The following is a 22541-nucleotide window of genomic DNA, read 5'->3' on the forward strand; positions in this document are numbered from 1 at the left end:
AGGTCGGGCTCAGTTGGACTGCTGACAGCGAAACGCCTTCGGCTGCTGTGCAGAAGACGCAGATCCTTCCTGACAGAGATGTTGGCTTCTCAAGGTAAGGTGGGACACGACCCAGGCACACTGCCACTGCAGGGCAGCGTGCAGCTTACAGTCCCACAGGTGTGCTGGGTCTCAGACAGATACAGGAGTAATGGATCTGAACCCCAACTGCAGTGTTTCTGCCCCTCTTAGCTTGTTGTGAGCCACAGTCTTAGCAAAAGCAGATTTCCACTAGGTTCTGCTGCAGTGGAACTGGCATTTGTGTTGCTCCTAAGGAAAAAAGTAACAAAACCCCCTAATAAACCTTTCCCCGAAGTAGTCATCACCAGAATTAGCAACCTTATATTAGCAGAACTCAAAATTATAAATAACTGGAAGGGAGTCCTCCATCCACAGGTACCAACACCACCAGAAAGCAGCCTTTCCATGAATAAAATGAGCTCAGAAGTGACGAAGATCTGTTTCACCAAAATGGGTCAATTTCCCCCCCCATTCATGGATGAACTTAAAAGACCACATACAGATATTTAGGACATTTGCATTTTAAGGAGTACTTTCAACCTCAAATACAGTTTCCCTTCAGAGGGAGAATGTTTCTGAAGAGCCCAGAACTGTTACACAGAGGCAGCAGAAATGAATTGGAAGCGGATATTTTCATGACTTCATTTTGGCTGTCAAAACAGCCTCGTGGTTTTGAGCCCCCTCTGGGATAGGTGTGCACTGCTCACTTAGCAGCCGTGTTCAGCTGGCAGAGGTGATTCCTCCTCCTGCACAGGAGCTCGGGGGGCAGCGTCTGCACTTTGGCTCTGGAAGCAATGACTGTGTACAGCATATCTGGGCACACAACGCCTTCTGCTGCGAAGTGGTGCAGTGCATGAGACCACCCCATGGTTTGCAGCACAGATTATTTATGTTGGGAATGACTGCTCGCTAATCACCACGTCCATGTTGGCTGTTCTGGGGCTCTGCAGTGTTGCTGAACAGTTTGGTGCCGTGTGTGGTCCGCTCCAACGCAGCACGGTTAAAATACTCATTTTTATGCACTTTCAAAAAAGGATGGAATTTAAGTTCTTCCACAAACAGGGAAAAGAAAAATCAGGTTGCTATGTAATCTGTCATCACTTGTTTGCCTTATTCCTATAAGCTTCATTTCCAGCAGTAGCAGATCTCTGTTCAAATGCGTTAAGTGCAATAAATCTCAGAGGGAAAAGAATTTGTGCTAAGTAACCCAATTGGTACTCGACTGAAAGGAGCTTCCGTCGAGAAGAGGACAATCCCTTTGGAACAGTCTGGCTTTTTCAACTCCCGTTTTTGCATTTAAGGCACCAGAATTATTTCTTTCACAAAGTTTAACAGCAACCTGATACTGAAAACAGTATTGCCAAAATTGTAAAATTTCACTCAGTTTTCCATGCACTAAAGATTAAAATAGCCTCTGTAAAAGATATATATATATATTTATATATATATATTTATATATGAAAACTCTTATGTACAATTGTATCAAATACTTTTCTCTTTACACAATAACTCTTGCATTTATGTGCTTCATATGCAAGTCGACTTTTGAATGCTTCATACTTCACAGGGAAGTTTTAAACTATGTACAAACAGACGACGCTCGAACAGGAGTTTGCTCCCCATACAAGCTCGTTTCTCATACCTCAGCTTTCTGCCTTTGACAGGTCATCAGTTCAAGATTTGAGGTAGAAGTAGCCTATATACTCTGTGCAAATAGTAGTAATAGTAATAGCACGTTTGTTACTTTGCACGTGGCAGTCTGTCCTCTCAGTCTGTTGATCTGCTGGGTGGCTTCAACGCGTGGCTGGAGTCGCACGGCGTGGGTGCGAAGCCGTTGGCCAGGAGAGCCTGTTTTGCTTCTGCTTGGCTCTGCAGATCCAGTAGTGTTGGGGGAATTTCAGGAAGCACGTTCAGTTGCTTTAGTGACCCTCCTGCCGGTGAAGCTCTCACCACGTTAAGGTTGTTAAGCTCTGAAGGCTTCGCTCCTGATTGCGAAGAGCCTGCAGGAAGGCAAAAAGCAGTGTGGTTAGCTGAGGCTCAGCCTGCCTCCACTCCTCCAAAACCAGCCCTGCCGCTGTCACTCACAGCCTTGAGCCACGAGAGAAAGGCAAACGGAACGGCGTACCGTGTCTGTCTGCAAGCAGCGGGCTGGTTGTGCTCACGGGTGTTATTCTGTCGTGGTTGCTGGGGTACAGGTTCCCATCAGCTTCCATCCTCTTGCTGCTGGCAATCCCGTTGCACTGCTGTGGCTGAGGAAGGCTGGTGGTGCCCGCACTCCTCCTCCTGCTCCGTTCCTTGCTGCTCAGTGCGCTGGGGTAGGAACTGCCCAGAGTGTGAAGGCCCTCAGCGTAGTACTCCGACTCGCCGGGATAAATGTGGATGTTCATGCTGTCTGTGCTGCCACTGCAGTCTGAGCACACAACGGGCAGGCCGTAGCCTTGCCAGGAGGAAGAGAAAACAGCAACAAATGCAGAGTTCAGTGTCAGCACTGAAGCACACGAAACGCAGCAGAGTGGCACTCTCTCCTGGTAAGCAATACGGACATTGCTGTTTTATATTCAGGGCTATTAGAAATTGTGTTTGTCAGAACTCAGCAGCCATCCTTGTCACTGAAGGCAGTTCCAGTAAATAGTGGGGTTTTGTTTTAAGGTTTTATACTCCAAAGGAGTTCTCAGGGCAGAAACAGAAACTGGAACTTTCCTACAACCGCCTTAAAATACCAATTTACCTGCCTTATTTTTGTGCTGCTGCTTTACAGGGATCACTGCTCAACCATGCTGTGATCTCAGCATGCTGTGTAGCTGTGAGTGGGAATAACAGAGGAGCAGGATTCAAAGCAGCAAAATGAAAGGAGTTCTGAGTTTTGAACGTTGAGACATTTCTTTTTTAATTTTCCAAATAGTAAAGAAAAGCTGAGCTTTGAAGGTGGCAGTGCCTTTAAAGACCACGAAGAATTGTAACGCCTTCACTTTGAAAGGGCTCTCACATTTTAGGATCTGCCCAAATCAAAACAGCTCTCAGCTGTGAGCGATGCAGCACGAGCTTCAGTCTGCCTCCTTCTGATGGGTCCCTGCATTCAAACTATCCAACTCTGAGAGGGGATCAAAGCAAGCAGAGAAAGCAGATTTATTGTGCTCACACCTGAGGATCGTTCTGGGCTTTATTTATTTATTTTTTTTTGCAAAGGGAACAATTTCTCCTCTTATTGCTGTCTGACTCGGAGGGCTTTCTGATCTGTACAAACACGAAATACCTTTCCAGATTGATGAGTTTTGTACCTGTCTTATCTGGAACGAGCATTCCGTCAGCCACATCTTCAGCTTTCCAAGTGTCTTTATTGTAGCCAATACACAGCTTAGGCTGTCTGCAGCCAACGGTGGGAGCTTCAACATCTGGACACCTTCCAGCATCAGTCTGACACATACCTGTAACAAACGAACCATCTGGCTACAGATTACGCCCATCTGCCCCAGCTGCATGGCTTGCTAGTCCTATTTCTACTCAGAAAAAGGAAAAAACAGCAAAGGAGAGTTACGGCCTGACTGAGCAGTTGTGAAGCTGCCTGCCTAGTTAAAATGGGGAGAGGGTAGTTTGTAAAGTGAGCATCCTTCTGCATAAATGCAGTGGCTGGAGAATCAGACTGTGAAAACCTATCGTAACTCGTACCAAGCACAGAAATATTTTGTAAAGGTTTTTCCCCTCCTTGCACCAAGTTCAGACACAGCATTACAGAAGAAAGGACCTGGCTCTCACCATTGCTGTCGATGTGGCCGTTAGGCTGCGGGTTATCCACTCTGACCACCGCTTCCTGGCGGTCAGAAAGAGTCCCTTGTGAGGACAGGTAGCTCGGCACGTCTGGAGGCACAATCGTCTCATCTGGAGCAATGGGAGAAAGCAAGTATGAATTCCTAGGAAAACATGAAGGCTTCTGCTTGCATTGCATCTCAAATCGCATTTGCAAGACGGACTTAGGACCACATGTGCATCCACACGGTGTCTTCCGTAAGAGCAGTGAACTAGAATTCAGCTCCCTAGAATTCCCTAAGGCCCCTCAGAAGCCCCACTCCTGATTTCTCAAGGTCTAAAGCTGTGAGTTTTCATGCTGATAAACCGTTCTGGATGTTTGGCACTGCCAGGACAAAGTGGAACTGTCTCTTCAGAACACACAAAAGCTTATCAGCTGAAATGCAGCACACCTCATTCGATTCAAGTCCTCTGCCTCCCAGAATCATGAGGAACAGACTTCTGGAGGGCAGGGATTTTATTCACGCCATCAGGCAAGTCTCAGTCACTCAGCTACCCTTGGCTTTCTCTATCTTGGATCGGGAAGTTTTACTTTCCCTTGCCATATAAATAACAAGTGAAACTCAAGTACACCAGGACTGAATAAAAGGGAAACAAAAATCCTGCTTACACATGGCACTGGTGATACAGTATCCAACAATTCCTACTTAAGTCCACGTCACACTAAATCTAAAGCTGACAGTAATACAGAAAGACCACAAATCTGAGAACAGGGAAGACTCAAAGTGGTTTTGCCTTACTTCTGTACAGTGACTGTATAAAGCTGAGAGAAGAGTTTTTCCCCCTGCAATGTTTATTTCAGCACCTGATCATCTCATTTGCAGATTGGCAGAAAGCAGTAAACACTGCTTCTTCCCCCAGGAAGAGAGGGATGCCCCTCATCAGTGCGGTTACAACGGTGCTTAAAGGCAACATGGAAAAAGGGTTTCCAGCTTCAAAGGCTCATTTCCCTACATTCTGAACACAAAGTCTTTGAAAATACAGATTCTCAAGAAGTTAAGACAGGATCCAAGCATCGTGGGCATCGTGCTGGCTGTCTCAAAAGAGTTAGTTATCATTTGTGGTCATGGGAAATTAAAGTTGGAAAACAATAGCTGAAACTACTTCCACTTGGAAAAGACCTTTGTGAAGAGCCAGCCAAGGAGAGAAATGCAGCTGTAGAGGTGTTTCAACAGCAAGCAAAGGGTGGTTCCAGTTCTTGCAGCCAAGAGAACCACTGAGATAAGCCAACTGCTTTTTCCACTGTGGCTACCTGACATGCTGATCTGGCTCCTGAGAGAAGTCTGATGACACAACAAATCAGGGAAGGCCTCAGCAGGCTACTAAAGGTACCTGTGTTGGTGACACTGTATTCCTCACTCTTCTTCCTGGTTTGGTAGATGATGCAGACCCAGACCAGTGAAGTCAGCACGATGCTACACACCACAGCAATGGTGATGATCCCCACAGTGGTACGGTCCTTTCTGCAGCCGAGAGATTGTATGATGCTCACGTGGCTGTGCGCGCGCTCTGTCCCCAGCGTGTTGGACATTTCACACGTGTATTTCCCAGCATCTTCCAAGACAACATTCCTGACGATGAGGAGCTGGTTGTCAGAGGTGAAGTGATGCCTTTCTGTCACAAGCAGGGGCTGGTCTCCTTTCAGCCAGGTGATGCGGGGAGGTGGGCTCCCCGTGGCTTTGCACTGAAGAGCCACTGTCTCACCTATGGACACTACGTGGTCTTCCAGTGGATGAATCAAAGACGGTGTCTCTGCAGGGGAATAAAGCAGAAAGTAATTCTTGGGGATAGCGTGGCAACAGTTTTAACAGCATTGGATGTAACTGGTGTTTCTGCAGACAAATACTTGGCAATGCACTACGTGGCCATGTGCCCAGGAGCGTGGTGTCTCTGCACCAACAGAACTACAAATCACAACCAAAGCCATCTCATTTAGCCAGCTGGTGTTAGTGTTCCCAACAAAGAAAAAGCCGTAGGGTATGGGGGCGATGGCTGACACACGTGAATAATCTGACAAGGCCAGAGAAAGGCAGTGCAATTTCCTTCTGAAGTCCATTTCCCAGGTAGGAAATAGCATGGCTACAAGGGCTCCCTGGAACAGAGGAAATGTGACTCAAAGCTCCTTAATTTAAATTAGCGAGCCACTTTTTACTAGTTAACTACAGTGCAAAAGAATGAACAAGAGGAATGCAGAGCACTGCCTCTTCGTCCCATTTCTGCAACTACTGAAGAACGAGCCCTTCCCGCTCCTGCTTCTAGACCAGTTCCTCTCTCGGAGGCCCTCAGACATCTTACCCAGCACAGTCAGGGTGGCATTTGCCAGCACAGACCCCGCAGAGTTCTGTGCTGTGCAGCTGTAGACGCCCATGTCTTCTATCTTCACGTCCGTGATGAAGAAGACGTCGTCGTCAGGCATGACGTGCATGCGGCGCTCGCGGGCGGCGGGAAAGTCGGTGCCGCCGTCCTTCTGCCAGGCGATCTGCGGGGCGGGGTGTCCTTCAGCTGCACACTCCAGCCGTGCCATTGTCCCCGTCCTGCTGGTGATGTCGTGGGGAGTTTTGATAAATGAGGGCAACACTGGTAAAGAAAAAAGGATGAGCTATTCCACGGGGGAGACACCGTCTTCCAGGAAGTTCTGACTGCTTTCCTTCCTCGGCAGGACGTGGATGTGATGATCACCCATAGGCAGCAGGATGACAGGATGCTTTTTTTTTTAATCTATCTTTTATGTATCTTGCATCTCCACAGCACATACCTGTCTGGGTTGACTAAGCTGGAAACAAAGCCCATTATCCCTCCTACAAAGAACTTTCAATCCCTACACTCCCTCTTCTTTCTATGCTTTCTCACTCCTACGGGCAAAGGCTCCATTGAACAGCCAAAGACAAGTGATTAAAGCCATTAAAACCATGCCTGGCTGGATGGCGACCATCACAAGCCTGGCATGTGCCCTTCCCATGGCATTTCTCAGTGAAGAGGTTAGGAATTTCTCTTGCAGAACTCAAGGAGTACCTAAGGTTTACAGCCGGCCACAGCAGGCCCCAGAGAATTGCTGAGGGAGGGAAGGAGAACTCAGCTTTCTACTCACCATTCACGGTGAGTCGAGCCTTGTTGGAGTAGGTAGAGCCAAAGTGGTTGGTGATGATACACTGGTACCGGCCCTCGTGGGCGAAGGTGACGTGGCGGAGGTGCAGAATGGTGGTATACTCCATCACCTCACCGTCCTTCGCCCGCACGTGGGCAAAGTTCTCAATCTCAGCATTATACAGCACTTCGTTGTCTTTCTTCCACGCAAACATCATGGGGGAGCTGCTGCTGCTGGCAGCCGAGCACGTGAAACGGATGTCCTTCCCAAGGACGGCCACTGTGGTCTCTGGCTGGATGATGATCTGGGGCTTGGGGAAATCATCTGAGAGGAAACAGAAAGCCCTGTTAGTTCTGGACTGTAAGGACAGAATGGAACGAGCAAAGAGGTGCAACTAGAAACGAGCTGTGCGAGTGAAAGATGTTACCACACTTCTGTCTTTACATCCACTGCTGTCTACACCAGAAAAGCAGCTTGCTCTTCTTGCAAAGCGCTCCACCGCTGGGATGATGCACACATGCCATGCATCCCCACCGAGCAGATGGCCTAAGCTAGGGCTCTCCTTTACCTGAATGAGATGGTCACTTACTTAGAGATCTGAAACCAGAGCACACCCAGCTCTTTTCACCCACATAGCTGAACCTCAGAAAGATTTAAAACTATCCTTCCGTGTGCAGCCCACACATGAAAAGAGCAATTTCTGAATTTGTGACTGAAACTGCAGGGCTGCATTAGCAGTGGGAGGTGCTAGGTGGTGGTGTCACCCAAAATCTGGATGCGTGAGCATCACTTCAGTCTGCTTTGATCGTTTACCTTCCTTTACTAGAGAAGTTGCAGATGTTTGTGCACGCCAGGTGTTTACTAAAGACTTTGCAACCACAGCTCAGGTGCAGAGTCAACTGCAGACAGAGGGTGGGAGAACACCAGGAGGTGCCACTTAGATGAAAAACAGTCATCATTCACGTGTTAGCCAGTTGGTTCCTGTAATACCTTACCGGTGCAATAAGAGGAGCTGTGATGGGGAGGTTGTCCTCTGTTTATTAACCCCTTGTTCTTGTTTGGAAGAAGGAGAAAAGATAAGCAAAGAACACAGAGCCACAGAGCGAGCTCAGAGCGCTGCAAGATGAAAACATTTATAGCTGCAGTCTTGGTAATATCAAGCCAAGAGAACTGTGCAGCTGCACAGCCCCATTTGGAACTGGAAGGAGCATTAGTCCCTTTGGATTTAATACTCGGGGAGCCCAGTATGGAATACACTGCGTGCAGGCAGCGCTCTGTGCGGTTGTGGTGGGAAATAAATTGTAGCCAACGACAAATCTTCCAAGTGCAGGCTTGGGCTTCCTTTGATCCCACTGAATAACAAAACAAAACAGAAACCCTCTCGTAATAACATGCTGGTAGTCAAAGAAAATGTTTCCCAAGTGAGTTCTGCCCTTCATACAGCCCTCAAAACGCACAAGCAAGACTTACCACACACAAAACTTTCTGGCAGGACAGCAAAAATGCTCTTGCTCTTCAGCGACTCGGGATGGGCACAGGTGGCCACCACGAAGGACTGCAGCTCTTTCTCCACTAACCACGGGGGCAACCACTTCAGCTGGCAGTCACAGAGGAAGCTGTCGCTGTTGATGTGGCTGCAGGGAAACAAAACCAACACAGCGTGCTGTGAGTCCTGCGTGGAGAGAGGGCCACAAAGCTCGCGGCCCTTTCGTGTTAGTCACATCCCTCCCTTCCCTTCAGCAGGAGCAGAAGGAAGGAAAGGACTGCAGGGTCATCCTCGAGACACTAATGAAGCTGCTGCCTACGTCACACATTTAAGTGGCGTTTCATCTCCACACAGAACAACCCCCTCCTGTATTCCAGTGACACTCCTTATTATGGTGCTCTATTGTTCAGTTTTCAGAGTGGTCCCCAGCAGTGTGTATCAGCATCCTAACAGTAACTGAGCCACAAAAAGGGTGCAAATACAAGTGGAAACTCAGGATTCACTTATTTTTTTTAAATAAGACCAGATCAGTCTTACTCCCCTGTTTTGTTTCCAGAGCCAGTGTAGCAGTTAAGGTGGTTAAAGAGGCAGTGGGCATGCAGCCTTATCTTACTGACTCCACAGTCACTGTACTCAGTGTCACTGCTAGCATCAGCTGTCTGATGCCCATTCTCAAAGTCAGGAAGAAGACCCTGAACTTGCCCGAGTACCAAATAAGTGCTTTCTTCTTCCACAAACTGCACCACTTGGAGTGGTGACAGTGGATTAAATATTTATGGAGATGAGGAGGAAAGGAAACCAGGCAAGAATGGAAACAGTGTCTGATAACAGGGCAGAGCCCCGACGTGGAGCACAAGCAGCAGCTCCAGTGACACATCTGTGTTTTTACACCAGAAGTCAAGGGGATTCAGTTCAAGTGGTGCTACCACTTAAATGGCAGTACTGCATGTGAACTCTAAACACAGGTACAGCAGATGAGCCACTGGGAATTCAATCTGTGACAGTGTGAGAAAGAGAGGTGGTTCAAAGGACCTGGGCTGGACTTCCTGAGTGGAGACGAATCGTTACACAGATGCGAACCTGCTGGAAGGACCTGTCCTGATGATCTAATTTCACTCACTATTAAATTCAAAATGTTCCTGTGACAGCTACTCGTGTGTAAAAATACCCCACGGAGGAGGACAGCAGGGAGGAGGAAATACATGAACGGCCATGGGAATAACACCCCACTGGAAATAACATGCTACTTCTCACATCCAGGGCAAGAAAGACGTGTGCTCCTCACTGCTGTACGGCCTGGCTACTTACAGCTGCCGCAGGCTCTTCATCTTAGCAAAGGCGTCCGCCTGGATCGAGCGGATGGCATTGTCTCCCAGGTTCCTGCAGAACACAGACAAAGGCAAAGTGAACAACAGGGCTGTCGTGGCCGTCACAAAATCCCTGTGTGCCCAAGCGATGGCTCTAGCAGCCAGTGAGATTTCAGCTCCTGGTTAAGACTCCACGTGCTTGCAGCTCATGGAGATCGGTTTTGAAACACTTCCATATTGAACAGGTAATACCAAGCAATAGTAAGTGAACAAAACATCCATGAACAAAACACACTTTCTCAGTCTCAGCTACTTCCATCAGCTGTACCTCAGAAATTCCTCGTCCCTCTCAGTAACCCAACATACTCAGGAGTGTGGTGTCCCAGCCCTACAACAAACGTGCAGGAAGCTTCCACCCAACGGCGTCGCAGAACTTACTGGAAGGTCACTTCGAGAGGATACACAGCCATGTTGCCTAAAGAACGTGTTCTTAAAAGCTTCCCTCTCAACTACTGCTAACTAACAAAATTCACTTGTCCTCTGAAAAGGGCAGCGTCAGATTTCAGGCTTGCATTTAAGAAGTGAAGTGCAGCACAGAGCAGTGGCAGCTCTGCTTGCCTTGGGAATCTCCACACGGCACAGATATAGCGGGGCAGGCACCCCGAGTCAGGCAGTCACTGCGACCTCACGACGTTTCTTCACAGTCAATGAAACACCGAAAGCAAAATCACAGATACTTCAACGTGTCTTCATTCAGGAAGGAAGCTATTCGTGAGTCATCAGCCTCGGATCACAGAAAAATAATTACATGGTGGCAGCCAAAATGTGCTTCTTGCAAATGGCTCTGAGGCTGCCGTGCTGAGTGGGGATGTGCAGTGCCTGTGCCGTCAGCGGTCACCTGCAGCACGTGTCACTGCCTAGATTTAGGGAGCAGTCAGGGCAAGGGAGGAAGAGAGCGAGCTCCATCTGACATAGCACGTTTTGGTTGCCAACAGCCTCCGAAGAGCAGTGTGCAAGTCGAGGCGATACTCATCCAAGAACAAACCAAAAAATTAAGAGCATGCAGATTTACCATATGTTCTATAACTTTGTTCTGGCACAAAAAAAAGGCCAAAGTTGAGGCAGACTTCTAATGAGAAGGAAGCAGGTGGCCCCCACAAATGGACTGGCTTCTCAGTTTACAAAGACACTATTAAATTGCTAGCAGATCTCTCAGGCAGCAACTTTTGGCAGACCCCCCTCCCCAAACTCCGAGGCACGGTGGGTTACTCACAGGTGCTCCAGGGCCTCCAACCCTGAGAACGCTTTCTTGGCCACCGACTTGATCTTGTTTCCAAACAGAGTTCTGCAGTTTCCAAACATCCAGTGCCAGATAAACAGAAAGAAAACGGGGAGAGGGGGGCAGAAAAAGAAGGAACACAATTAGCGTGGCTTTATCTGATATACGCGCTCAGTGCAAGTCCCGGGAAATCTGAACTGCGCGGGGATTAAGAGGGCTGAAGCACATTCACTTTCCCACTCCTGAAATTAAATCCTTTTATCTGTGTTTGAATTTAATAGTGATGACAGCACAAAAGGGAATGTGCCATATCATGTAAAGAGGCAGGTTTGCTCCAGTGCCTGGAAACCAGCTTGCTGAGTAACAGAAGGTCCCCTCTGTTCTTTGAAGGCTGGCTTTGGACAGGATTAAGCGCAACGACAGTTTAACAAGACTTTGGTCTCTTCCTGAAACACTTTTCATTTCTGATTTCTTCTCGCGCAGTGAAAGAGAGGCAGTCTCTCCCCTGCTGCCTGGCCATCCTCACACAAGGCCTCCTGGCTGCATGCAGCACCCAACCAAAGTGAGTGCTGACCTCCCTCCTTGGCCTCTTGTAAATACAACAGCAGAGCAGGATTGTACAATAAATAACAGCAGAGCAGTAATTTCAAGGGCCAAAGGGAAGCAGAGAAAAGGTAATGTGCAGAGACCTAAACACGGAGCATCTGTGGCCACAGAGCATTCCTGCCCACCATCATCATCAGTAGGCAGGAGCCAGCTGAGTGCTCACAGCCCAGCTGGCGTTCAGAGGCTTCTGCAAACACTGAGCAGCACTGACTGGTCAGGGCTCATAGGAAAGGGATCATCTCCTCAACTGTTTTTACAGAAGCATCAGCCAGTGTCATTAATTAGGAAATTCTTTCCTTCCCCAGGCTCTCTCTGTGTGAGGTTTGTCTGTTTATCACGTCTTGTTTCACGTGGCATCCAAAGCAAGTCATTACTAACAGATCCAGTGCACAGAGTGGCACATCAGGAGCTGCTCTGGACTTTTCCTTGAAATACAGGGTGCAACCCACATGCTAATAAGACTACAATCATGGCACTGCTTGCTGCCAGCAGTGGAATGGAGGCTCCAGTAGAAGATGAAGCATGGGTGGCCATCACATGAGCTCCTACATCTGCCCAGTTTGTGTGCACATGTCACACTGGGCAGTAAGGAAAACGGGGCTCATCAAGGCTGCAGATAGCTGCAACCCACTCTAGAAACACTGTTCTAAATATCTCATGTGCTTCACTGAGCACTCTGATACAGCGTCAGAATGAGTGCATCAGAAGTCCTATTTGCTGCAACAGAATATGTAGCTCTATGGCTAAAATACCCCAAGCACTAAAAGATGCGGGCAATCACGGGTACCATAATTTGGTAAAAGGTATCTTGTATTAATGAAGGCTTTGGAAACTCCATTAGAATGATTAATACAGTAAATAATTTACTGTATGCAATCTCTGCCCATATGGCTACATCCATATGCAGCAATTGCTGGAGCCGTGATCCTAAAGGAGCACTAAGCTGAGCTTGGATTGGATAACTGAAGGTTTACTGTTTCCAGTAGATCTGGAATCACAGAATGGTTTGGGTTGGAAGGGGCCCAAGGACCACCAAGTTCCAATCCCCATTCCAAAGGCAGGGCCACCAACCTCCAGATCTGGTACCAGAGCAGACAGCCCAGGGCCCCTTTGAAAACTGAAGATACTGACTCCATCGAGGTCTCTGTGCAGAGGTAAGCAGGAAGCCTGGCGCTCTGAGCGCTCCGCGTGCAAACAACAACTTCATCTGTGAGAAATCCACACCACACGGCAATAGCACCATGCCCCAGAAAACTCATTTCTGCCTTTCAGATCTCAGACAGACACTTCTCTGACCCCGAGGTGGTTGGAAGCCAGCAGTGGTCTGCCTGCTGCAGTCCCCAGCCGTGCTGCTGCGAGCAGAGCTGGGCTCGACCACGCTCTCCCTGATTGCGTAAGTGTAATTAGACGCCAGGCACGCAGTTCATTAGAAAGCAGCATTTTCTCCTCCAGCCAGTTTTGCACCTGCAGGAAGATCTCAGTCACTGAGTGAGCCATCAAAAAAAAAAACAACAACAAACCAGTTACATTGAGCAGCTTGAATAATTAGGGAACCGGTTGCTCCCCGGCGATTCCACTGATGCTTTTCATGCTTCGGTGCTTCTCGACTCCCTTTCTTGAAGAAACATTTTAATTTAGGCCTGTGCTCTCCATCCTGGACAGCTTCATATATAATTCAGGGAAGGCTAAAGTGACTGGCCTCCCACCTCTCAGTTTAACACCTTCATTTCAGCACAACCCTCTCCCTGCTAAATCCTTTCACAGGCTAATCTGTGCCAGATCAAAGGGGAGCAGCTTTTAAGGCAATCTCCACAGAGCTGAGGTGATTATTAATTCATTGGAAGGTCTCCTCTGAAGTGCCCATTTATTTTTTGTATGCTAATGCATTTAAAGCCTATTGACGGTTTAAATACAGGCCTTAAATCAGGCAGTGAAACCTTCTCTGTAGAGGCTGCTGTTTGACTTTATTTAAGAAAAAAGCCCCGCCAGCAAGAGTGGTACTCACTTCAGCCTTAGATGAAATTACGAGTTTGGGATTTAAGTGCTGATGAGCTACAGCGGACCTGAACGCACTGCTTTACAAGTGAACACTCCCTCGTGTGCCCAGAATGCTCTGGAATGAAATCATCTCATATTTGGAGGCTTTCTTCTGGCCCTGACAATGAACGATCCCAGCAAAGGCACAACCTGCTGCTTCTCTGCCCCACGGCAGCTCTGCTGTTGTGTAACCAAACCTCTCCTGTCGGCCAGAGACCAACGTGGTGCCAGGCTATGGAGTATGCTGCAAACTCAGCCCCCTTCACACCTGCACAAGCTCCTGCCTCATACAGAGCAGCACACAAAACCGGCCACCTTTCGGAGCTGCTACGAGCAGGTCAGGCTGGGCTGCAGCCCGCTCTGCTCCGTCCTGCTCCTCCTGGCCTCTGCCTGACCCCCACAGCTCACCAGTGCTCATTCCTCCTGGTCACTGAGTCAGTCCTGATGCGGAACTCTTTCCCCGGTGCTCTCCCCTCCGGCTGTTGCACTTTGCTGCTGCTGTTTGCACCCAGCACTTGTAACACACTCCAGTGTGCAGGAGCACCACACTTACTCCCATGACAGTGGCCACATGGGAGCGATGCCCCGTGGTGATGTCCCAGCAGGACAGCAACCTCTCCTCTCTCATGTCCCTCTGTCAGAGCAGCACTCCTTTCAGGCTCAGAGCACTACAGCCTGCAAGTCCCTCTGGACAAAGCCGCAGCTCCCACTGCCCCTTTGACCACTCCCATGTACTCAGCAGTTTCTTCAGATAAACCACAGAGCTCAGCACCATCAGCCAAGGACTCCCACCCACCACATCTGACACCTCTGCTTTTTTCTCCAGCAACTTGAGGGAAGATTTCCCAACTCACACTCACCAGCTTCCCTCCCCTGCCACACATCCTCTGCCTGCCCTCAAGTCCACCTCTGCCTTCTGCCTCACTTTACTCGTAGCTGAGACTTGTTTCCCCTCTCCTTCGACCCAGCAATGATCCATAGCCATCTACGTCTGTGACTTCCATTTTTTCTTCTCCATCCAAGCATTACAGCCCCACCAGTCCTGCACAGCTCTTCCCACTCCCCCAGGAGCCCCTAACGAGACCACGACAATATACCGCCTGCCAGGGCTCATTCTGGCCATCTGCTATCCATCGAGGTACTTTTACTGCACCTCTAGCTGTGCCATCCCAGCATCAGAGACAGCGTGATGGGAGGGTGCTGAGAACTTAAACAAAGGCAAGAGGTAATGATTAGAAAGACTCTTGGTTTGTCACAAGCCATCAGAGGCTTCCCTGACAGGGCTGATTTATATAACTGATTTCAAATGGAATACGACCGAGCACAGACAGAGCAATGTGAAAATAGTTGTGAAGGCCAAGCAAGCAATAAACATTTGCAAGGCGCATGCTTGCCTTAGGTTTCTTTTTATCTCTTTAAGAGCCCGTGCCCCATGGTGCCTTTTATTGTCGCTGCACATGGAAGAGAGCCCAAAAGATCACTCTCAGACAGAGTATCCCACAGAAACGAATCCTGCTTCAGTCCTCTGCTGTAACAGGAAATGGGATGATTTTTCTCTGTTTATTGTTATTTGCTGCATCACTTGGTGGTTTGCTGGAGATTGCAAGGGGTCTTTTGTTGCTGTTTGATTTTGGAAGCAAAGAACAGTTGTGCTGAATCTTAGAGCTGAAAACAGCCCAAGTTTCTCTCTCCTGTTTCAGAACTACGGTATATGACACACAGTAAGCAAGGATCTGTGCTGTACAAGGCCCAGAATTGCCTCTTATCTGCAAAACTACCATGCCTCAGATGTTCTGTGGATTTCTATCTTGTTGCAACGGAAGGAAAACAGCAGCAGAGAGGAAAGACCCACTCCCCGAGGCACACAGCACAACTGTATTGCAGGACTTCAAACCAGGGATACTCACAGCTTGCTCAGATTCTCTAGGCCTGTAAAGGCTCCATTGGTGTCCTCTATTGTGCCTGAGATGTCATTGTGGTCCAGTTCCCTGGGGAGAGGACAAGAGAAAGCTCATAATCAGTGCCTAAGTCCTAGGGTCATCACTAAAAACAAACATAAGAAAGTCTGAGAATGGCAAACAAAAAGCTTCCCACTTTGTCATAACAGTTACCAAAACCAGTTAAGTCCTGCAGCAAAGCCATACTAATCACTTTTTAACACTAAAGCTTTTTTTCCTGTCTGAACCCCCCGGTACTGAGCCAGCAGCTACTTTTTAAACACGTAGGGCTCAGTCCTTTCCTAATTGTGTTTATCCAAACAGAAAAATGAAAAAAAAAAAAAGAACATACAGTCCCAAAACTAAACTGAAAGAACCAAAGGGAAGTGGTAGATAAAATGAAGCAGGGAGTCCCCTCCACCTGCGTCCAAATCTGTGATGGTGAAATTTCACCGCACTTGGATGGTGCCCACTGAAGGCAAAGGAAGGCACTGCTCCCCTTTCTGTCTCGACTCCAATCCCCCCAGGACAGAGGATGTATTAAATCTGAACAACCAGGGTTCATCAGCTGTCCTTAAATGCTGCTACCATGACTTGAGATAGCTTTGGCTATTCCTATGTCTACATGCATTTGCCTACAGCTTTATCTTAGGAAGACGATGGCCTATTTTCTACAAAGCTGCATTCTTTTTCCACCAATGAACTTGAAAGTTCAACAAAGAAAAGCACTATCACTGCTGGGCAAGCCCAACTCTGCATAACCATTAAAAAGAAAAGTTAGAATTCCTTTTCCAGAGTTAGCTTCTTTTGGCTTTCAAATTCGCCATCAATTACGAGAGTCAAAGGGGTCCGAAGAAAAACAAGCAGACAGAGCAAACAGAAAGATCCACAAAAGCTGTTCAAACAGTGTGTTTAAAAATCCTTCCCTCTGTGCTTTATTTCCAGCTAAGCACTGAATACCCTGCAACACGGACAGAAATTTATCATTTCTAACACTAAGTAAAAAGAAAGAAAAAATAAATAGGCTTTGTTGGTTTTGTTACATCACTGATGCTGAAAACCTGGCAAAAACTAACAACAGAGCCAACTACATCATCCAGATAACCCCGTGAACCCTCAGGTACTCTTTTCACACCTTTTGAAGACGACTATCAGATCAATCTCCGTTTAAATATATCAAAACCAGAACCAGAAAAAGGTTTCTAAAACAAAGCCCTCTGCATTCTTTAAAATGCCAGGCACGGGCATTGCAGCACAACTCCTGGGCTGTAAGACACAACTGCACAGTGCCACACAAGGGAACAATGGTAATCACTGCACCGTTGGAACCTCCACACGCTTCCCTCAGCCGGGATGGGGCCGTGATTGCTGCCTGCAGTACCTAAGCTGGCTGCAGCCCACTGCTGTGAGAACCAACCATGTGGAAGGAGATGGCCCAAAGCCACAACTCCTCTTTCTCAGCTGCTTTCAGCGTGAGACCCGAACCCCCAGCCCTGGGGAGCACCACCCTCCGCCAGCGTTACGGGGGATGTCAGGGTGATGTGTGGGTACATCGATGCCAAAGGGATGGATACAAACCCAACACCTCAGTGGGGTACGGACACTTGCAGGAGAGCTGCTTTGATGTGCTGACAGTTCCCGTGCTATCGAAGTGGGACGAGGCAGATAGCTCCTCCTGGAGCTAAGTGTCTACAGTTTCCCTCATTGCCAAGCCAATGCCAGCTGTTCTGTTCATCTGGTTTTTAAAAGCAAATCCCTTCTCCTGCTCAGTTCCACCACCGGCTTCTGCTCTTTGGATCAGCATCCCCTTTCCCATGGCAAAGGCAGCCCGGTGGGAACGGCCCACAGGAGCCCCCTGACATGCACTTTTATTAATTGACTGCCACACATTGTGTTTTCTTGAAAAAGGAAAAAGAAAACGGCACTGCTTGTTCATCCAGAGACAACTCAAAGGTTTAGTGTTAGAAAGGAGGAAAAAACCCTTCTCAACAAATGGGTAAAAATAAAGAAAAAAAGAAAGAAAGAGCGGGGGACTTTGGCCCAGCTCTCTTTGTATTCCGACTCCTCTCCCAGCCCCTGTTGCCAATTTCCTATTCTTTCTGGCTGGCTGAGCTTGAATGCTCGCAGCCTTGTTAATCATTGTGCTGGGAGGTCTCTGGGCCTGACCTCTATTTGAATAGCTCCACATTTCAGCAGTTTCACACCACCAAAGGCTCCCCAACAATGGGCCATAATTAAAGCATGCTCGGCTCTTTTTCACCAGGTGCAGGACCCAATAGGCCTTTCTCTTTATTAAATTAGAGCTCACTCACACACTCCCTCTCCTCCTCCCCCCTCGGTCCTAAACATAAAAGAGGCTCCACATTCACTGCAGAGCAAAGAGAAGGCCAGCTCCCCTTCCCTCCATTTCTCTTTGGAAACCTTTAGTTCCGGTCCTGACAGCTGCCTCAAAGGCCCCTTCTGAATGCCCAGTGGCTGAAAGACTTCGGTCCAAGTTTAAAAAAAAAAAGAAGAAAAAAGAAAAAAAAAATCAAACAAAACCCAAAACTCACTTTCCTGTCACTTCCTCCACTGTGAACTTCAATAAAGGAGAGAGATGCAAAAAGTACTGTAAAGAGGGAAGAGATCTCTGTTCCCGTTTCCTTTGAATTACTCAGACCGTAATGGATTGCTGGAGGAATGAAGTATCAAAGAATGAAGTCAGCTTGCTGAACACAAGTGGCCTGGAGGCTCAGCTGTGTGCTGGGGTACCCACAGCAGTTTCCTGCTGCCACGGTTGGGCTCCAGGTTGGGGTGAGGCTTCAAGTGTTGTTAAGCTCCTGCTATCCAGAAATATAAGCAGATCCTAACCCCTGCATTTGTTTTGCCACTGCTTTTTCCTTCTCAACGCCATCTTTCCCAAGAAGATGTAGTAACAAAAATACTTCACAGCACACTCAGAGGCAACACTCAGATTTTCACCACTGTCACTGTTTTCTTCATAGATTCTGAGTGCAGAGTGAGCCAACAGAAACAGTCCTTTTCTAAGAACTTCAATTAAAGTCAGTATGGGAGCAAGAGAATTCTGCTGTCAGCTGAACTAAAACCTTAGGAATTTTTGCTTAGCTGGGCTGCGTTCAGGATCCCATCCCACGTTCCTTAAACTTTACTTTGGGGCCCTCTACTCTGAAAGCACTCTGTAGCACTGAGCGGTCCAGTTGCAATTCTCCCAACTGCATTAAAAACTGTGAGTTCACTGAACTCGACTGATGGGGTAAACACAAGAGAGCAGCACACGAGGGAGTCAGCAGCTGAGGACACAGGAGCACAGAGCAACTGCAGAGGAGAACAGTTTGGCAGAACACGACCTGAGGAGGGAAGATGGGCACTGTGCTATCCATTGAGCTGGGAGCAACTTACAGGACACGCAGGTTTTTGAGTCCCTTGAAGGCACCTTCTGCAATGTGATTGATGGAATTGTGGCTCAGCCGTAGTACATGCAGTCCTCCGAGGTCTGCCAAGCTTCCCTCGTCCAGCCTGGTGAGGTTGTTGTAAGAGAGTATTCTGAGGAGAAAAACAACAGCCCTTGTCATCCAAGCAGTCTGTTCCAAACTCCTCTGCACCAGCCAGTGCCTGCCTCCCATCCCACAGCAATCTCACAAGAGGCAGTGTATACTGGGTGGATACAAAGCAGCTCGATTAGGAAATAGCACTGCAGCCTGCAAATATTCCCAAACCATACCGTGGGGCAGCAGGCATTTGGCACCTATCTATGGGGAAGTTCTTTTAAGCATGAGAGAGACTTGTCCAGAAATGAATCAGAGCGATAACCCAACACAGATGCAGTCAGTCATGTGGGGAAGAGCTACTCTTTCTCCATGGACTGTGTCTCCAAGTGAGGGCCTGGGAGCACCGTACCTCCTCAGCCCCCAGCTGAGCAGGAAAGGTTTAATTCTGTAACTCTCAGGTGTCAGTATGGGCTGTAAGTCCTGGCTGCATTCAGTCCTCACTGTTTGGACATCCTCTGAGGACAAAGGAGCCCCCTTCCTTACACCCTGCGAGGTGGGAGTGATGTCAAACAGAAGGATCTGGAAGTTCACAGGTGCTCTTGGCAGCGTCTGGACTTCAGTATTCAGGAGCCTTATCATTCTGCACTTGTGCACAGCAAGGCCCAGGCACCTGGGTGTGGGTGTGGGTGTGGGTGCCTCCACAGCCCGCTCCACCCCAGTCCAGAGCCAAAAGCATTTCACCACGAGGCAATTGAATACTTCCTTTCATGCACAGGAAGGAGGTATCCACTGTAGAACAGCTGCCTTCCCTCCCGCTCCCCTCTGTCAAGGAGCACAGAGGCTGTGTGAAGTCATCTCCATTTACAAGTGACTAATATATTCGAGGGTTGTAGGGTTTTTTTTTTCTCCTCGTTCCCCCATTGGTTTTATTCTTTCTTTCTGCATTCAGGTGCATCCCGCTACTCACACTTTCCCAAGCTTCTCCCTCTATAAAGTGCAATTGCATAGCATTTTAGAAAACACCTTAGTGACTCAGGAGCACAAGTGCCTTCAAAATCATGAGGCTTTGGACTGCTAACTTCTCCAAAAAAAGTGGAGTGCTGGTTTGTATAAGCACTGAAATCCTTCACTGTACAGAAAAAAAAAACCCATCACACTGAGTTCCAAACCTCCAAATTCCTTTTCTAGTCTTTCCTGTTAACGAGCCTGCTTCCAAAACGTGTCTAAGGCTTGCAAAAGAATCACTGAAAAGCCAAAACCTACATCAAAACAGGCACATGCTCCGAAGCACTGAGAGTGTCATTTACTTGGCAAGCAGGCTGTCTATCTCCTGGCTGTGTGAGTGGGCAGAGGGCAAGCTTTGGAAAAAAATCAGCAAGATTAATGAGTCCGAAGAAGGTATGGGACAACATTCCTAAAGAAGTTGTAGTGTTAGTTATGAAGAACTGGCATCTGGTCAAAATTATGTCCTCACCTGCGATTAAAGAATTTGTCTTTAAAAAACAACCAAAAAAAAAAAAAGCATTCAGAAGTAATTCTAAACCTGGCTGAGGAAGAAAATATTTCCTTTTGATTCTACACAGAAGGGTTCCTGCTGCAACTGGTGAAAGCATGTTCCCATCCGCTCCTCCCGACGTCAGCTCCAGACAGATGGCAGCAGCAGGCTCTGCCCCAATGGCTGCTGCCAGGTGGAAGGTTTCAGAGTGAACACACCTGCTGCTGACCTCCTTCAACACATAAGGCCTCTGCTTCCTCCAGTGGGAAGGGCCAACTTGTCAGAGTGTGCTTCCCTCCTTGGAGGTTTGCACGACGTGAGCTGAGAGCAGCCAGCAGGTCCCTGCTGCTGCCCCTTCCCTGCCAGCAGGAAACCACTGGAACGAACAAATGGGAATGGTTTGCCCGCATGGCCCTTCTGGCCTGGCACAGGAGAGGGAGAGCAGCTCAGAAAGCAGCACATTGAGGAGATGCACGAACCAGAAATGTGCTGTGCAGCTGCAGCTCCTGCTGTCAGCCACTTCTGGACCAGGAACATGCCTTAGCACCTGATGGGTGAATACAATCAGCCCTATCTCACGCCCACAAGAAGGCAAGTGCTCCCCTTTCTTGGTAGGTTTTACATCAAACCAGAGAGTCAAAGTTACAGTTTCTCCCAGGAACAGAAGGACAGACAGCTCATCCCTCAGGTCATCTCTTCCCTCACCACAGGTCAGCAGAGGTTTGGCCGCCTCTCTTTTTTTTCATTCAAGGACTTAGACATTAATTCCCTGTGCAACCATGAGCTGGACACTGAAACTTAGGACATTTAGCAATAGGGGAACGAGGATCTTTTAATAAGAACGTAACATGCACGTTCAAAGAAGCACACGGAGACAGCTTTGGTGTATCCACTGCTTCCTTTCCTCACTCTTCAATTTCAGAGCAGACCTCTCCTACAAGTACTCTTTTGCTGTGGGAGTTTCAGTTAGGAGTATCTGATGGCTCTCTGCAGCAGCCTTACCCTAAAGGCAACACCTGCAACAGCCTGTGATATTTTGCAGAGAGGTGTGCTAACACCCACATAATCACCTCTCCAATCTCAGCTAACGTTGTTGTCTCTGGCCTTGCACTAGTGCAATCCTGCCTGTCAGGCCGAGCGTGCCTCAGTGCCTCCTACCACCTCCACCAGGCCTTTCCCAAACCAGCTCCATTCTGCACCAGATCAGGTGAGGCCTCCCTGCTTGGGGGTTCCATGGTCACTGCAAATGAGTGCCTCTAAGCCAGAACAGCTCACCTCTGTCAGCAGGAGATCCCAATCCACACATGTATGCAACTTCTCAACTAAACCTAAAGAAAAAACCTCCATGACTACAGTGGTGTAGTGATCCGGATTTGGCTGTTCCAGAGATCCAGCTGTGAGTGCCTTAGAAATACAGACCCCTCTTTTTCGATGCTTCAGATTTAAGCAGGTCACGGGTGAGGCACAGTTCTGTTTCATTGCCTTGAAGATTTCTTCACTGACACTACCTTAACCTAGTGAAATATCAGCTGCTGATCTGCACATGAAGGAACTGTAGCCATCTACAGCACCAGGGCCAAGCAAAAGAACCCTTCAGGCATGGACAATTTCACAACAGTTTGAAAAATTAGTTAATTAAACAATCACATATGTATTCAACTAACAACAAAAATATTTCCCTGCGCCAAAAGAAAACTCCACATCTGAATGAATAATTTGGGTTTAACAGAATATCATAGTGGGTCAGTGTGCAACAATATTTATTCAAGAGCTTCTATACTTAATGGAACCACATGTGTCAGGACCAGCTAACTTTGAATCTGAATCCAAAAGATGAGGGATGCAGCTGGTACAGACCTGCAGTCTGAGTCCTGAGCAAGCCACTGAAAACAGCGAGCTCTGTGCTCTTGGTGGAGAGGAGAATCCCTAATGATATTTAACAAGAGATTTCTGAGCA

General features: G+C 48.0%; 1 protein-coding gene across 1 annotated transcript in view; it reads right to left on the reverse strand.

The window, feature by feature from the left end:
• Positions 1-782: 782 nt before the first annotated feature.
• Positions 783-22541, reverse strand: part of LRIG1 (leucine rich repeats and immunoglobulin like domains 1) — a 76032-nt gene continuing 54273 nt past the window's right edge. Inside the window, 12 exon segments of the mRNA XM_065749544.1 lie at positions 783-2060; positions 2186-2497; positions 3339-3485; positions 3814-3936; positions 5197-5616; positions 6160-6441; positions 6953-7273; positions 8420-8583; positions 9744-9815; positions 11016-11087; positions 15572-15652; positions 19001-19144. Coding sequence (XP_065605616.1) covers positions 1828-2060; positions 2186-2497; positions 3339-3485; positions 3814-3936; positions 5197-5616; positions 6160-6441; positions 6953-7273; positions 8420-8583; positions 9744-9815; positions 11016-11087; positions 15572-15652; positions 19001-19144 — 2371 coding nt within the window. The 3' untranslated portion in view covers positions 783-1827.

The sequence above is a fragment of the Cyrtonyx montezumae genome, unplaced genomic scaffold (genome assembly GCF_038088225.1).
Source record: "Cyrtonyx montezumae isolate F1298 unplaced genomic scaffold, pur_monq_1.0 scaffold_6, whole genome shotgun sequence".
NCBI classification, from domain to species: domain Eukaryota; kingdom Metazoa; phylum Chordata; class Aves; order Galliformes; family Odontophoridae; genus Cyrtonyx; species Cyrtonyx montezumae.